This window comes from Rattus rattus, chromosome 5 (assembly GCF_011064425.1).
Source record: "Rattus rattus isolate New Zealand chromosome 5, Rrattus_CSIRO_v1, whole genome shotgun sequence".
Lineage (NCBI taxonomy): Eukaryota > Metazoa > Chordata > Mammalia > Rodentia > Muridae > Rattus > Rattus rattus.
Window position 1 is genome coordinate 11,112,578 of NC_046158.1, and position 16,436 is coordinate 11,129,013.

At 45.0% G+C, this 16,436-nt stretch overlaps 1 protein-coding gene across 4 annotated transcripts in view; it reads left to right on the forward strand.

Moving 5' to 3' along the window:
* The window catches only part of Camsap1 (calmodulin regulated spectrin associated protein 1), a 56,120-nt gene that overhangs the window by 9,000 nt on the left and 30,684 nt on the right, over positions 1-16,436 (forward strand). For all 4 annotated transcript variants that reach the window (XM_032903057.1, XM_032903059.1, XM_032903056.1 and 1 more), the window contains exons 2-3: positions 9,873-10,135; positions 10,892-11,053. In XM_032903057.1, the coding sequence (XP_032758948.1) occupies positions 9,873-10,135; positions 10,892-11,053 (425 nt within the window). The remainder of the gene's footprint in view (positions 1-9,872; positions 10,136-10,891; positions 11,054-16,436) is intronic.

Below are 16,436 nucleotides of genomic sequence, written 5' to 3' on the forward strand. Positions count from 1 at the left end.
GAGCAGAAAACATTGTACAGTAAAAACATTTCTGTTGGTGACTTTGAATCTGAGGTGACTGTTTGAGGGTGTATGTGCTGGCTTGTGTGGTGTGATGGTGTGTTCAGAACAAGGCTGCAGTGCCTGCCTGCTCTTATGTCACCATGACAGCATGGGTGAGCACCACCACAAACATTCTGGATCCACAGTGCATTTGGTTTTGAATTGGTTCTGGTTGTTGTGTGTTTGAAAACATTTTATGGTTGCAATTACCTTTCTGGCGCCCACATTCAGTTAAGCTGGGGCCTAGAATATAGTTTATTTTGGTGAGTGTGTGGGCATGTAGGAGAGATCACTTAAGACAGCTTCTTGCTCTATTGCCTTCCACTTCTCTGTTCCTTTTGGTTGAGTAGAAGACCTTTTCTTAAGGCTTAGCTGACCCGATGCAGGAGGCCCAGATCCTCGTGCAGTTCCCATCTGGACCCCCATGGGTCACATGGCAACATCTTCCATTTTAAAATGCCTAGCCATGTGTCATCAAGATGCAGCCAGAACTGGGGCGTGTTGCCCCCAGACTGTGAGGATCGAATGGTGCGAGTAGAAATGTTGTTCATAACTAGAGCATGAACCAGGTAGAGAAACATCAGAATAAGAAATCAATTAAGCCAGTTACTTTTGGAGAAGAGAACTGAGGCATGAGATGATAAATTGAGGCTTTAGTTTTCTTTCTGGTTCTTTCCCTAATCTCTTGACAGTAATCTTTTTCACAGGTACTTCCTTCTCTCCTTTTGTTCATATCAACTGATTTATTTGAGAATTAAATGCCCCAGGGTTCCAAGATCCACACAGACTTTAAGAAAGAGGGGAGCCTTCCCCAGCCTGGGTTCTCTACCTGCTGTCACTCTGTACCCTGGTGTTTCTGTATTCCTACAGCCAGCTCCTCTCTGCCAGCCTGCCTCCTGGGCTTGTGCAGAACATACTTCATTGACCCAGACTCCAGCAGTGGCATTGTGTTGGCAGCGTCTGGGCTCTGTGTGCTGTGAGTCTGCTGGCTGTGTCTAATAGCCTTGTCTGGTGAACTGGTGAACAAGTGCCAGAGTGTTCATGATGGTAGGTTTGTGTGAGTTCAGGTAGTACTAACCCCAAAGCTCTTACTCTTTCTTTCTTTTTATTTTAAACATTTATTTATTATGTATATATCATACAGCTTTCTGTCTGCATGTATGCCTGCAGGCCAGAAGAGGGCACCAGACCTGATTATAGATGGCTGTGAGCCACCATGTGGTTGCTGGGAATTGAACTTAGGACCTCTGGAAGAGCAGTCAGTGCTCTTAACCTCTGAGCCATCTCTCCAGCCCTCTTACTCTTTCTTTGTCTCTAGCACTTTCCATCCTACTTTATCAGCCTTCATGTACCGTGGTCTCCACTTAGCCGTGTTTTCACTGTGTGAAGTGTGCTACCATGCTCTGCTGCATTCTCAAAGTTTTGGTGGTAGTTTTTTGTTTTTTAAGACAGGGTTTCTATGGGTAGTTTTGGCCATCCTGGAACACACTCAGTAGAGCAGGCTGTCTGCCTACCTCTGCCTCTTGAGTGCTGAGATTAAGAGTGGGTGCCACCACCCAGTGAAAATATTTAATGAAAAGTCCTGGAAATAATTAAATTTTAAATTGTATACAGTTTGAGTAGCACAGTGGTTCTCAACCTTCCTAATGCCATGACCCTTTAATACAGTTCCTAATGTTGTTGTAACCTCCAGCCGTAAAATGATTTTTGTTGCCACTTCATAACTGTAATTTTGCTGTTATGAATCATAATGTAAATATTTGATATGCGGGATATCTGATATCAACTCCTGATATTTGTCTCCAAAGAGGTCATGACTCACAAGTTGAGAACCACTGGAGTGGTGTGATTAATCATGGAACACTCCTTCCTGGGGTCTTAACGATTGCTTCATTGTAGGCTGAACTTCATCAGTTATGTCTGTCTGGGGAACAGGAGCAGGGTTTAGTACTATTCCCACTTTAGATGTCCATGGGTCTCGGCAGATAAGGATGGAGGGCACTATCCTTTCTGATAATGCAATGGCCACTTAAAGAACGGAGGTTTTCCCAGGAAATCCCTGCCAGGGCAGGCTGATAGAGAAAGGTGCTCTGGACAGGGCTAGTCTCAAAGACCGGAGAAAGGACCCAGCAGCTAAGCCTGCAGTGCACAGCTCCTGGCACTTCCTTCCTCTTCTTGTAAACTTTAGTGAGACTTGAGAGAAGGTTGAGAGAAACATTATTTTTCTTTCTTTTGTTTGTTTTAAAACTTCATTTCCATTGACCAGTTCCTATCTCTCAGTCTTATGGTGGAGAAGCCAGCAGATGGACTCAAGATTCTGGAAACATTATCTTCACTTTTTATGAATACTTGAATACCGCCTGCATATTATATTGTTTGTCCTTTTTTGTTTTTCCTGCTTTACCTACTTTTTCTAAGCTGTATCCCTAGTCAGCCTCCGCTTCTCTCTTTTGCTCTCCTCCCCCTCTTCCTCTTCCTCCCCTTCTTCCATCTGTCTGTCTGTCTCTCCCTGTGTCTCTGTCTACCTCTGTTTCTATGTCTCTCTCTGTTCTCTCTCTCTCTCTCTCTCTTTTCTCTGTGCAGTCCTGGCTGTCTTGGAACTAGCTCTGTAGAACAGAATGGCCTCGAACTCACAGAGATCCACCTGCATCTTTTTCCTGAGTGCTAGGATTCAACGCATGTGCTACCAGGCCTAGTTCTGGTGTGGTAGTTTCGTTTGTGCCATGTGTCAGCTGAAAACTCCAAAGGACAGTCCGCTATATTTACCACATGACTCATTTCTTCCTACTGCTTTTTCTTGATGCTTCATTTTTTTCTACTATTTTTTTCTCTTTGAGAATATATTTTAGCCATTCTCATAGTTATTTATTTTATTTATCTTTAAAATATGTTATTATTTATAAATATGGGTGTTTCTCGCTTGCATGTATGTCTGTACACCAATCCCCTGCTTTATGTACAGGGAGGTCAAAAGAAGGTGTCAGATCCCTTGGAACTGGAGTTACAAATAGTTGTAAGCTACTACGTGCAGCTAGGACTCAGGTACCCTGCGAGAGTTTCCAGCATTCTTAACTGCTGAGCTCTCTCTCCAGCCAGTAGTTTTGTTTTTTAATTACATTTAATTGTTTGTGTATGTGAGAGATGTGGGGCGTGTGTATGTGTATGGTGTTTGTGTGTGTGTTTGCTACTGTACATGTGTGGAGGTGAGAGGACAACTTACAGGAATCAATTATGTGGGTTTTGGGGATGGAAGTGAGGTCATCCTCAGACTTGGCTGCAGGCACCTTTCCATACTGACCCCACAGCTGCAGATGAGAGTCCCACTGTCACTGGACTAGGAATTCCCTCCAGCAACTCTGCCTTTCCTCTGCCTCAGAACTTTTGTTTGTTTTTATCTTTAGAAGTTTGAGTATCTGTCTTGGCTCAGTCTCATTTGGGTTTTCCTGATTTATGTTTTAAAGTCAGTAGTTGATGTCTTTGACTGTATTTTGTAAGGTTTTAGCCATTATTTTGCTCAGTCTTTCCCTGGGACTCCGGTGCACAGCCCTACTCCCACAGTTCCCTGTCTCTGTTCCTCTCTAGTTTCAGTCTCCATCTTCTGCCTGTGGTTCAGATTAGATGGATGTGTTGATTTCACTTTAAAGTCAGCCATTCGATTCGGTCCCCTGTCATTGCCATCCTGCTCAGCCTGCCCAGTGAGTTTCTAAATATCTGTCGTTCTGCTTTCCATCTCTATATTTAGTGCTTTAAAAGCCTTTGTTTGCTGAACTTTTCTAGTTTGTTTCAGAGTTCCTGGCGTTTGCCGTTATTTAGTGCTGGCTATTTTCAAATGTCAGATGTTTCAACACTGCATGCATCTTGGTGTGTGTCAACCATCCTACTTGAGTGGCAGTGTCAGGAGATCCCTCGGTGGCAGGGCTCTTAGACTCTTAATTTGGTAGCCAGTGAGTATCCTGTTGGGTTTGCTTGCAGACTTGAGCTTCAGTGTTAGCAATGGTCCTAGCATGTCCTGTGCCCAGCCTTGAGCATCTGGTTCAGCCAAGGCAGAAAAGTAAAAGTACTTTTAATAAAGAAAAAGTGATAGACTTTGCGGGGTGGTCCCTGCTGCCGTTGATTAAGGGCAAGAGGAACTTGCCAGGCTGGGTAGGTGGGACTCTGCCTATGAGACTGCTGGTTATGGTTGGCCATCTCTGCCTCCCAGGAAGAGGTCACACACAGTTTAACAACTTATAGGACCAAACTGTGATTGGCCAGTGATGGGCAGGGTCATTCCTTGACCAGAATGCTTGATTAATTAATCATGTCCTTTCTTTAAGCCTAGATCTCATGTCAGCACCCTGAGGATGGACTTAGGGGTGCTTTTTTCTGATTTTCACTGTCACTTGTCTTATTACTTGATGTATTGAGGATGGCAGCCAAACCTAGCCTGCTGGGGATGCCGGGGCTCAGAATTATACCCACAGATCTCTGGTAACAACGTGATTTCCTTCAGCACAATCCTCATCTGTTTGGGGAGAGTTCATAGCAGAGAGGGAGAGCATCTGCTAGGTGCTCCGTAAGACCATGTCCTCTGGACCATGGTGGCTTTGGCTTTAAGGAAAGTATCTTAGGCCAGAAATGGAAGGACACCTTTGCCCCACAGTATTCCCACATCCCTATTGCTTTATTGTTAGTGGGACCTCCTGTTGATTCCACCTCTTCCAAGGCCTAGAAACCAGCTGCCTTGCCTGTTTAGCTGGTTGTACCAGCATTTAGCAAGCACCAAGCCTGCCCTTGGTAAGGATGCGACTCTACTGCTGTCCTGCAGTGTGAGGGCCAAGCCTTTCTCTTCATTTTCTAGGTGCCTGTGCTTGTCCTTGATGTGTTTCAGGGGTTGTAGCTGTCTTCTGCATAAAAAGGCAAACAGGAATAGTCTGCTGTCTTGGCTTGACCAGCAACTCCCTCTGACATACTAAAAAGGTTTTGCCTTTGGATTCTATTGGTGTCATTAGTGTTTTTTTTGGATGTGGGTTCTTTTTTTAGTCTTGCTGGCATTTTTAGTGGTTTCATAAATTTTATAAGTATTGGAAAATTCTCTGCAATGTCTGGTTAAACATCCTTTTACCATGTTCCCTCTCCCTTCTGGGCCTGCAGTTCCTTTCTGTGGTCTGACAGCCTTAGCCACTTGCTCTCCCTGCCTTCCCCTTATTGTCTCCCTGTTGGTTGTAGATACTTATTTTCTTCGTCTTTGCTTTTTCTGTTCAGGGTCTCTCTGTGTAGCCTTGGCTGTCCTGGACTTCGCTCTGTAGACTCTGCTTCCCAAGTGCTGGGACTAAAGGTGTGTGCCACCATGCTTGCTAACTATCTTAATCTGCTTTCAACAGTTTAAAATGTGACACAGGTTCATTGTATTTGTATATCTGTAAATATGTATATACATACATACATACATACATACATACATACATACATATTTGTTATTGTTTTAGGGTTTCTATCTTGTTCATTTCCAGTCTATCACTTTTCTTTATTAAAAGTACTTTTACTTTTCTGCCTTGGCTGTCAATTTGGCAATTCTGTGACACAGGGTCAGGGTACCTGAGCCTGGTTTTCTTTGAGTTTGCTAGGCTTCCTAGGCTTCCTGAGCTGGCCTTGAATTCACCAGGATCCTCCTGTCTCAGCTCTAGTGCATATTATAAGCATATGCCATATCTCTGGTGTGGCCGGTGGCTGATGCTATAACACGCTGCTGTGTTGAAGCTTTCACAGCTGTCGTAATTCTGGTTGCAGTGAGTTTTAGTAAATGGGTCTCTTGAGGCGGCCAGGCCATTACTATATACACACCTCACATACCTTCCCTTCTGTTTTGGAATCCCTCCCCACTCTCTGAGGTCACCCTCCTGGCCTCTGACTAGAAGCTCAGCATGCACCCCTGAGGCTACACTGTACAAAGAGTTTGCGGTGTGCTTGTCCCTGATGTGTGTTGGTTTGGTTGCTCTCCCTGGTGTGTTTGGGTGGAGTAGGAATGGCTTTACAATTAGCAAATTTCTCCTGGCCACCACTTAGCTCCTTTGGTAATGTCTTCTTTGCAAGCCTAGCATGGGGTGACCAACAGTCTGTCCTGCCCAGCTTCCATTCTCACTGTGTCTTTCCTCTGGTCCCCAAATGCCAGCCTCTTCAGAATGCCACCTTTTAGCCATATGTCTATAATGGAGCTCCTCCAATACCATGGTCATCTTCTGGGCCACAGCTCCTAATTTAGTAACAGGCCCTTTGAGCGGCTGGTGTCCGGGCCTGTCTCCTACTCTCTGCAGGAAGCAGCAGCAGACATTATTTCTGAGTCCTCTTTCCATTATCTCCTAACTCAGCCTGTTCTACTTTACCCTTTCTCTACTTTCAGAGTATATAAACCTGCTGACAGTCCCACCAAAGCACAGTGTGTAATGCGTGCTTAGTTAAGGACCAGCTGGATGAATTGGTGAAGCATCAGATTTTCCCTGTGCTGTCCTGAATTGTGTTATTTCTTTGACTTGTCTGATGAGAGTCAGCGACATGTTTTTTTCTGTCTGCCTCAGCTGGGCTCTGTGCACACTCCAGTGTGATTCTCGTCATGGAAGTTGCTTGCTGTTTTCGTGTCCTCTTCAGAGTCTCAGAGCCTTTGCTGAGGGTGATGGCCTTCCATCTCCTTTTGGTGGCCTAGCATATTCATACATTTCCTGGTTTATGCAGGTACTCCAATAATTGTTGAATGAGTGATTTGTAAACTACTGTCTCTTGTAGAGAAATATGTCACTTGAAACAGATTCAGAATGCATTTACAATGCCTTTGTATTGTTTTGTAATATTTTATCATTATCATTTTAAAATTATGTATGTATGTGTGTGTGTTGAGGGGGCAGGGGTTGTGCATATAAGTAGTTTGGCCATGGAGGCCAGAAAGGGTGTTAGAACTTTCTAGGCAAGTAGGTACAAGCTGCCTGACGTGGGGTCTGAGAATCCATCTTGGGTCCTCTGTGAGAAGAGAGCAGTACTTGTTTTTAACCATTGAGTCATCTCTGTAGCCCTTTGTTGCTGTTTTAAAAGAACAATGCTGACTGCTAGCTACTAGACAAATAGATGTGTGCAAACATAGCTTCTGACATGTCCCATATCTTAGGACAGTCACTGTCCTGGTAGACTGGGAGGAGTGGAGCTCCCTTACTGAGCTGAGGACAGTTTTTCCCTGAAGGACCACAGGAAGAGGTTCTGTTGCTGAGTGGGCTGAAGCACCCTAAGACTGGATTGGAGGGAGCTCACAGGTGTGGCGACTGTTGCATGTAAGCTTGTTGTCTACCTACATAATTTTTCTGGTTTTCTGTCATGAATCTGAAGTGTACAGGGTCCAATCCAATGTGCCAATGACACGAACCATTTTAGGTTGATTGTTTGCAGGGAAACATTTCCTCTTGAATGTTTGTCCTGTCTGCTTTTTCCTGTCTTGCTGGCTTCCAAGTTCAGGCTGCTTATGTCTTTATACCGTGTCTGTGAGCTCCTGCGTCCTCCTGAGGGCTTCCCTGTCTCTGTCAAGTGCCAGTTCTTGTTTGTGCTTCTGCGGTACACCATCTTCTTCCCTGCAGCAGAGCGGGACTCTGTGGGGTCCCTCCTAAGCTGCGCTATTCTGCTCTTAGAGAGGAACCTTACTGGTATCTAGGTGAAAGGGGAGAGTGGCTTGGACAGCCAATATGGCTTGAGATATTCCAGACATCACGTGGAACTGTCATATAGGTGGTTTTTGAGGAGGTGTCTGGGGCTAGTATACATATTGGGATAGGCACACATCCATGTTTTTTCAAGCCTCAAGGTGGGTAAAATCTCCCAGGAGTGAAGTAAGATGTGTTCTTGGGATTTTGAACATGTAAGAAGTTATGGGCTGGACGTTAGGTAGAGGATAGCTCTACTAGACACTTAAAGAAGGTGCAGGCCTTGGTGACTCCTGTCTCCTTTTCCTGGCAGCAAAACAAATTTAGAGCTTAGCCTCCCTAGCTCAGATCCTTGTTTGTTTGTTTGTTTGTTTGTTTGTTTGTTTTGGTTCTTTTTTTCGGAGCTGGGGACCAAACCCAGGGCCTTGCGCTTCCTAGGCAAGCGCTCTACCACTGAGCTAAATCCCCAACCCCCCTTGTTTGGTTTTACCTGTTCAGAACCAGATCCTACAGTTTCAGCTACTGTGTTCTTGCCTCTTAGCTCTGTTCCACGGGACTTCTCACTCTGAAGTGTGGTGTGGCCCTTTTGTTTTACTTATAGCTCAGAAACAAACAGAAGGGAGCAAGAGAGAGAATGCTGGGGCAGGAAGAAGCAGCCCCTGAAAAGCTGACCTTTTCTCAGTGTGGTTCTATACCTGGCACAGGGCTAGAGGAGTGTGGATGGCGACCTCGTTAGGATTATTATTGTTCTAAGGAAGCACCAGACCAGAAGCAAGTGGGGAGGGAGGAAAGGGTTTGCTTGGCTTACACTTCCATATCACTGTTCATTATTGAAGGAGTCACAATCGAAACTCATACAGGGCAGGAACCTGGGGACAGGAACTGATGCAGAGAGGCTGGAGGGGAGCTGCTTACTGTCTTGCTAGGCCTGCTTCTTACAGAACCCAGGACCACCTGCTCAGGTGGCACTGCTCACAGTGGGTTAATCTGTCGCTAAGAAAATGGGCCGGACATAATGGCGCATATCCTTAACCCTCTAGCACTTGGGAGGCAGGAGCAGGGATATCTCTATTGGTCCAAGGCAGGCGGTGAGCCAGCTGGTCTACATAGTGAGTTTCATGACAGCCAGAGCTACATACATCAGGAGACCCTGTCTGACTGGGGAGTGGGGGAAGAAAATGCCCTAGAGGCTTTCCTGTAGCCTTATCTAATGGAGGCATTTCTCAATTGGGGTTCCCTCCTCTCAGATGACTTTAGCTTGTGTCAGGTTGACATAAAACCAGCCAGCACACACGTGCACTGATTGTGGGGTGGGGTAGCATGATCTAGTATGTTTCTTCCTCAGCATTTGAATGCTGGGTGTTGGTGGGCTTTCTTCTTGGTAATGCCAGCTTTCTTAACTCTTCTGGAGGTGGGGATGTTTGAGAAGACTGAACTTTCCATTCTCTGTACGTGGGAATACAGAGATGCCAAAGGTCCCTGGGGCCCTAGATAAAGGAATGAGATTCTTCTTCAGGATTTTAGGTATGAAAGGCCAAATTGTAGTTGGGTCCTGTCTCTGTGACACTGGACGTGCTACATCCTTTTTCTGTGCTTCAGTTTTCTTATCTGTAATATGGGCACAATTAGTTATTACTCCTGATTCACCAGAATTGTGATTAAACAGTATGCTGCCTGAACCAAAGATAACTAGAAGCTGGTTGCCATTGTTCTGTTGTGGTTATAGTGGCAACAGATTTGGCTTACTTTTTAAACAAAAGCTGTTGGGTCTCTGCTTGTTACCTGACTTTGACTTCCGTTGGAAAGAAGACACGGAGACTCCCTCCCCACCCAGAATGAATGTTATTGTACCATAGCCCCTTCTTTGGGGTCACCAGATACTGCATAATCCTAGTTCCATGGCATCCTGGTTTCCTTTGGGCCCTCTAACATCGCAGGAATTCTGTGCTTGCATCCTGCCAATCGTTGCGATGACGTGGCATTTGCAGAAGTGTCTCCTGTTGCCTCTGTGGTGCTAAGGAGACTGTTAGTTGGACCTGGATCTCTGTGTGTTGATTGTGGCTGTATCTTGTCAGGGTTTTCCTGGAAGGGGCTTTTATGTGTTCTATCTGGCTAGTGGTACTTGAGCCAGACTGTGCATGCCTACTCATCCAGTGCTTTCTCTTGCCGTAGACAACATCCCTGAGGATCTCCGAGACCCGTTTTACATCGACCAGTATGAGCAGGAGCACATTAAGCCACCTGTTATTAAGCTGCTCCTGTCCAGTGAGCTGTACTGCCGTGTCTGCAGCCTCATCCTGAAAGGGGACCAGGCGGCTACCTTGCAAGGACATCAGTCTGTCATCCAGGCCCTGTCCCGGAAGGGCATCTATGTGATGGAGAGTGATGATACCCCTGTGACAGATGCTGATCTCAGCCAGGCACCTATTAAGATGGTGAGTGCCTGACACGCATTCCTCAGTGCCCTGCCGTTAGGTGACAAGATGGTGAGGTTTGCCCATGTGTATTGGTGGACCTTAATGACACAACTGCCTTTTAAAGAATGTCATCATGGGATTGGGGATTTAGCTCAGTGGTAGAGCACTTGCCTAGCAAGCGCAAGGCCCTGGGTTGGGTCCCCAGCTCCGAAAAAAAGAAAAGGAAAAAAAAAAAAAGAATGTCATGATTGTGGAAAGAGCATTTTGCTTTTGGGTTGTTTGTCACCGTGAAGATGTAAGTGTGGCAGTGGACACCACTGCAGAGTCTGTTTCCCTGTGCTCAGAGGCTGTGCCTCTGCACATTAGCCCAGCGCCTGGCCCACGCTGCCCTTGCACTGCTCTTGTTAGCTTGTTCCTGGCATTTTGTATGCCATGGCTATTTTCCCTCAGTTTAAGGGTGATGTGTGGGTGAAGAGAAAGCTCTGAAGAGACTAAAGGTAGGGTGTGATACAAGGAGAGCCCTGGTGCCATCCCAGAACCTTTGGAGGCAGAGGAAGTGGGCAGCCTCTTTCCAGAGCTTTTTTCCAGAGCTATCGCGGAAACCTAAGTCTGCTGGCAAGAAACGAGAACCACAGACCATTATTGCATGCTGGAGCAGTGCCAGGGGTGGACAGGCCAGCCAGTGCTGTCCTTTGGGGGAAGGCAAGGCAGAAAGTTTTCTTGCATTGGGACCTGCAAGATGTGTAGGATGCTGATTGCTGCCTCTGTTCCCAGAGTGGCCACATGGCGATGGTGGATGCCCTGATGATGGCCTATACTGTGGAGATGATCAGCATTGAGAAGGTGGTGGCCAGTGTCAAGCGCTTTTCTACGTTCAGCGCCTCAAAAGAACTTCCTTATGACCTTGAGGATGCCATGGTGTTCTGGATCAATAAGGTGAGTGCCTGTTTAGCTCTCTGCCTCATGGACAGTTGCCTGCTTCCTGTTCCTCAAATTGGGACTTGGCCACTAGAGTCTGTCATTTGAGACTGCATGATAATTTATCCAGCTAGGGGTCCAGTAGATTAGCAGACACTCCTTACTCCTGAGCACTGAGAATTGAGCAAGATGGGTTTGTGTATGAAAATGTGCATGTGTGTGTGGTTATAGCTAATGGATTTCATTTTTATCTTAGGTACTTGATAGTTACAGGGGAGGAATCAAGTTTCTTGTGTATCGCGTGTCTGTTTATCAGTGTATACTGCTGTGTACACATGTGTTCATGTGAGAGTACAGGTATGCACATGCCATGGCAAGCCTGCAGAAGAAAGTCTCAGGTGTTGTTCTTTGCCTCCTAGTTGGAGAGAAGGTCCACCTTCCATTTTGCTGTAGAAGCACTGAGATTGCTACTGTGTTTGGGTTTACGTGCTGTGCTGACTAGTTTTAGGGCACCTTGGCATAAGCTAGAGTCATTTTGTAAGAGGGAATCTCACTTGAAAAAATACCCTCACTACACTGGCTGATAGACAAGCCCCTCGTGCATTCTTTCTGTTGACGACTGTTCAGGGAGGGACCAGCTCATTGTGGGTGGTGCCACCCTAGGCTGGTGGTCCCAGGGGTATAGGAAAGCAGACGGCAAGTGGTTGTGTTCCTCCATGGCCTCTGCTTCAGTTCTTGTGCCAGGTTCTTTCCCTGCTGGGGTTCCTGCTCTGAAGCTCTTCAGTGATGTAGACTTGGAAGTCGAAGATGAAGTAAATCCTTCCTCCCCATGCAGCTTTTGTTCCTGTGCTTTATCACAGCAGAAATTGTAACTAGAACACATGGTTTGAACTTTGGTTCTCATGCTTGCTTAGCAACTACTTTACCTACCCACCGAGATCCCTCTCCTCCCCACCCCTTATTTTTTTGAGAAAGGTAGCCCAGGTTGGCCTCAAACTGGATATGTAATTGAGGATGACCTTGAACTCTTGATTCTCCTGCCTCTTAAGTTCTGGGGCAGACAGACAGACATATACCATCATGTCAGACTACATTCATGTAATATTTCAAGGAAGTACACTGTATTTTTGTCTTCCAACTTGTCACTCTTAGACGTTGTGTGCAGATGTGCGAGTGTGAGAAATGTTTGGTCATCTCTGTCCCATGGTCTTGGGTCACAGACACATTGGCACTTCACTGTTAGACTTGACATTATTGTATCTGCTTCTACAGCCATATTCCTATCTAGGACCATACTTTGTTCTTCTTGTTTCAGGTTTCATAAATCTTTTTCTTACCTAATATTTGTATTTGTAGTTCATGGTTTGCTATTTCCTTAGCATTTCCACAGTAGCTTACAGTCCTTTTTTGACTTGTTTTCCCTGGTGTGGCTTCTCTGGTGGTTGCTAGATTGTAGGCTTTTCCCTGGTCAGCGTCATCGGATGCAGTGTGTGCGCCTGGCTCGCTGTTCTGACTCCGCATCCAGGTGAGCTGCCCAGCCAGGTGGAGCTCTTTTGCAGCTTTTGCTGGACGTCCTGCGTTCTCAGAGGTCCTCTGCATAACTTACAGGTCCCTCAAGGCTTCAGCGTTGAAGTCTAGGGAGCGTATTGAGTTTGCCTTCCTTGTGGCATCCCTCTGGGACCTTGATCTCCTGTAGCTTAGATAGTGGAAGCCTTTCCTGCCATCCTGAGCTCCTTTTCTCTTCCTGACTGAGGTGTAGTCGATAGAGCCTTTCTGCAGAGCAGTGCCCCTGCTATGACTGCTCATCCTGGGTGGAAAGTCTCTCTGGGACCTGACGGCCTGCAGCTAAGCAGGCACACCATCCTGGTTGTCCACGCTGGGGCTGACGTGAGTCGTCATTGGTGGGCACTTAGGTCCTCTTACCTCCTAGGTGCTCCAAGTTGTACCATGGCCCATTTCTGGGTGGGGGCGGGGGGCTCTTTTAACTTTTTTGGTTTAAAAGGTACTTCACCTACCGAGTCATCTTCAGAATCTTACTGATGACCTGAGGTTTAAAACTCTCTCTACTGAGCTGGGCGATGGTAACCTATACCTCCCAGCACTCAGGAGGCAGAGGCAGGTGGATCTCTGAGTTTGAGGCCAGCCTGATCTACAGAGGAAGTTCCAGGACAGCCAGGGCTACACAGGGAAACCCTGTCTTGAAAAAAACAATTGCAAACAAAACAAAAATAAAAAAAAATCTTCACTGTACTGAAACATGATTTACATTCTCCATGTGGCGATCGATCCCTTGCATTTTAAGCAGTGATGATGACCTGTTACAGCCATTCCAGTCAGGGCAGCTCTCCTCTCATCTCAGGGCTGCCTTGGGTCCTTATGAGTCAGCACTTCCCCAGGCCCAGGCGCAGACTTAACTGCCTTCTTAATGCGGTAGATTGGTTTCATCCAGGCTTTGCTTGAGATGTTCTTGTGCTTGGCTTCTTTCGATGAACCAAATAAGTAGTTCAGTTTGGTTTATGCCTTGTAGAATTTCTTTCTATGACTATGTCATGATTTGTCTGTCCTTCCCTGTTCATGGACACCTAGGTGTTTTCCAGCTTTTGTCTATTTTAAATAAAGCCGCTGGGGCATTTGGCTGTCTGGATGCTGTGGCTCTTTCTTTAAGTGGGTACTGGGCAGAATTGCTATGTCAGGTGAGTATCTTCTAAATACTTAAGTCCTCCTTCTTCATCGTCTCTGTCTTCTTTTGATAGCGTCTCACTCTAGACCAGGCTGGCCTTGAACTTGAACTGCCTGTGATACCAAGTGCTGGACTAAGGTCTTGTTCCACATGCAGCATTTACTTAAGGTTCTAGAGAAAACTGCCAGTGTTTTCTAAGGGAGCATCTTTTAAATTCAGAGACAGAGCAGGAATCTTTTGGTTTTAACTGGTATCAGGACTCGGTCGGGTCTTTGATTGGGAGCATTTGTGTACTAGATTCTCATGTTTTCTTTTTGCAGGTCCTTGTTTGGATCTTTTACACAAGTTTTATTTGTGTGTGTGTGTGTGTGTGTGTGTGTGTGTGTGCGCGCGCGCGTGCGTTTGAGATAGAGTCTTCCTTTGTAGCTGAAGCTGGCTTGGGACTCTGGAGCCTAGACTGTCCTTAAACTTTTGGTCTTTCTTCTTTAAGCAGTCTCTTGACAATTGTGATTACAAGTGAGTAATGCCATTCTTGGTCTAAGCCAGTTTTAAATGGTGTTCTTTGTCTTATGTATGTACCTTGTTAGGAATGTGTGTCAGGACTTTCTTCTCTTAGTTTGGACTTTTTACCATTTCTTAGTAATTTGCAAAGCAAAGGTTCCTGGGAGAGCTAGTTTAAAGGGTTCCTGGGATTTAGGCAAGCTCTTCCCTAGGTACTAAATCCCCAACCCCTACATTTTTTTTGCTGAGAGATTTCTGCCCTGTCCTAAGACTTCAAGGATAAAAAAAACAAAACAAAAACAAAAAAAAAAAAAAAAAAAAGACTTCAAGGATTTGCTTCCTTTCTTCCTCCTAGTGGTTTGGTGGTATTTCCTCTTCCCCTGAGCTTTCTAATGCACTTGGAGTTTATACATTGTGTCTAAGCAGGGAAAGGATGAGGTACCCTGCTGTTTTCACAGAGAGCAGTGAGAGACTCCCCAGAGCAGAGGTTTTTCCTCTGCACGTTACTGTGGCAGTGGCTCTACTGGGACCTCATTGAGCTGCATATGTGAGTGTGTCTCCAGACTCTCCTCCTCTATTGACCTGTGTGACTAGTTCCATGGTAACTTGAGGTGACTGTAGTTTATACAAACAATACTCTGTAATAATGACTTGAATTTAGACAATATATGTCTTTGAACTGAATCTTTTTATTAAAGAAAGAGTTGTTTTAGCTCTGGTAGGTCATCTGCATGCTCTCATGAATTTTAGAACCTGGATCAGTGGGACCGTGGCTGTGTCATTACCCTGTGAGGAATGCAGTTGCAATACTTTTGTTCATTAATTATCTCCAGGGAAATTGAATTTCAGTGTTTTGAGTTGTGCTGTAAGTGGTGTTTCTTCGTTTCATTTCTAGTTGCCTGTTGCTAGTTAATAGAAATACAGTTAAATTAAAAAGTACATTTCCCTTCTCTTGTGGAATGTGAAGTAGAAGTACCCACAGAACTGTCTGCAATTTTTTTCTTCTAATGCATTTCTTTTTATTGTTTTAAAATAAAAAGACTCAAAATAAATAATGCAGACTCAAAAGAGACGGGATGTTTTTCTTTTTCTGTTCTATGCAGTAATTTGAATATAATTGGTTTCATTTCATTCTGAAATTGTTGTACTTGCTGGTGAAGCCATCTGGGTCTAGAGATGTATATGTGTGTGTGTGTGTGTGTGCATATGCATGTAGATATATATGTATGCATATGATATGTATATATGCATATATATGATGTATATATGTATGTATATGATGTGTATATAAATGTATATGATGTATGTGTATGATGTATATATATGTAGTTGTGAAAACTTCTATAAGTACTTTAAGTTGTTTAGATTTTTTAATCAATTTTTGTGTCATTTTTGATAACTTGTGGCTTTTACAGAGTTCATTTTAAGTTTTGTTAGCATAAAGTTTCTTGCTGTTTATCCTTCGGGTAAATGTATCTGCAGTCTCTAGTGACCCTATCTTTGTTTCCTGATACTGATCATGACTTTCTTCCTTGTTCTTTTCTAGATTACCAACTTCATTATCTTCAGAACATTGCATGTCTGTCCTGTTTAATATTTATTTTTTCCTTTTACCTTTATTGGTTTTTTTTTTTTTTTGCTATGTATTTTATTTATTTTTTTGTTTTCATTTCATCTTTAATCAGTTTGTCTGTGTGACTGACTGACTGACTGTCTGTAGACAGGCTCCTAACTCATAAGACCAAGCTGGCCTTGAGTGCCCGGCATCTTCCCTGTCTTGGCCTCAGTGTTTGCCTCTTACACGTTACCGGCACACAGCGACTGAGCATGTGCAGTGTGGTGCGGTGTCCAGCATCAGGTAACGGTCAGATCCAGGGAGCAGCACCTCTGGCACCTCAAGCGTTCATCCTCTCTGTGGTTCGAGCAGACAGACCTTGTTTCTAGGAGCTGGGCAACAGCACAGTGACAGAGATGCTTGCCTAATTCTGTTCTCAGCACTAAACTAAAAACAAAAGCAAAATAGAGTGAGTAGTGGACGCATCATACGCACTCTCTTCCCTCGTTAAGGCAGAGAGCTAGTTCATTCAGACTTGCTTACTTCTCACGGATGAGGGCCGGGGTGCTGCTATCCCTCTGAGCAGAGCTTTGCTCTGTCTCATGTACTTAGTATGCTGCCTTTCTCTTCAAGTACTAGCGATCTTGGCGCTTTCTTGTTTTATG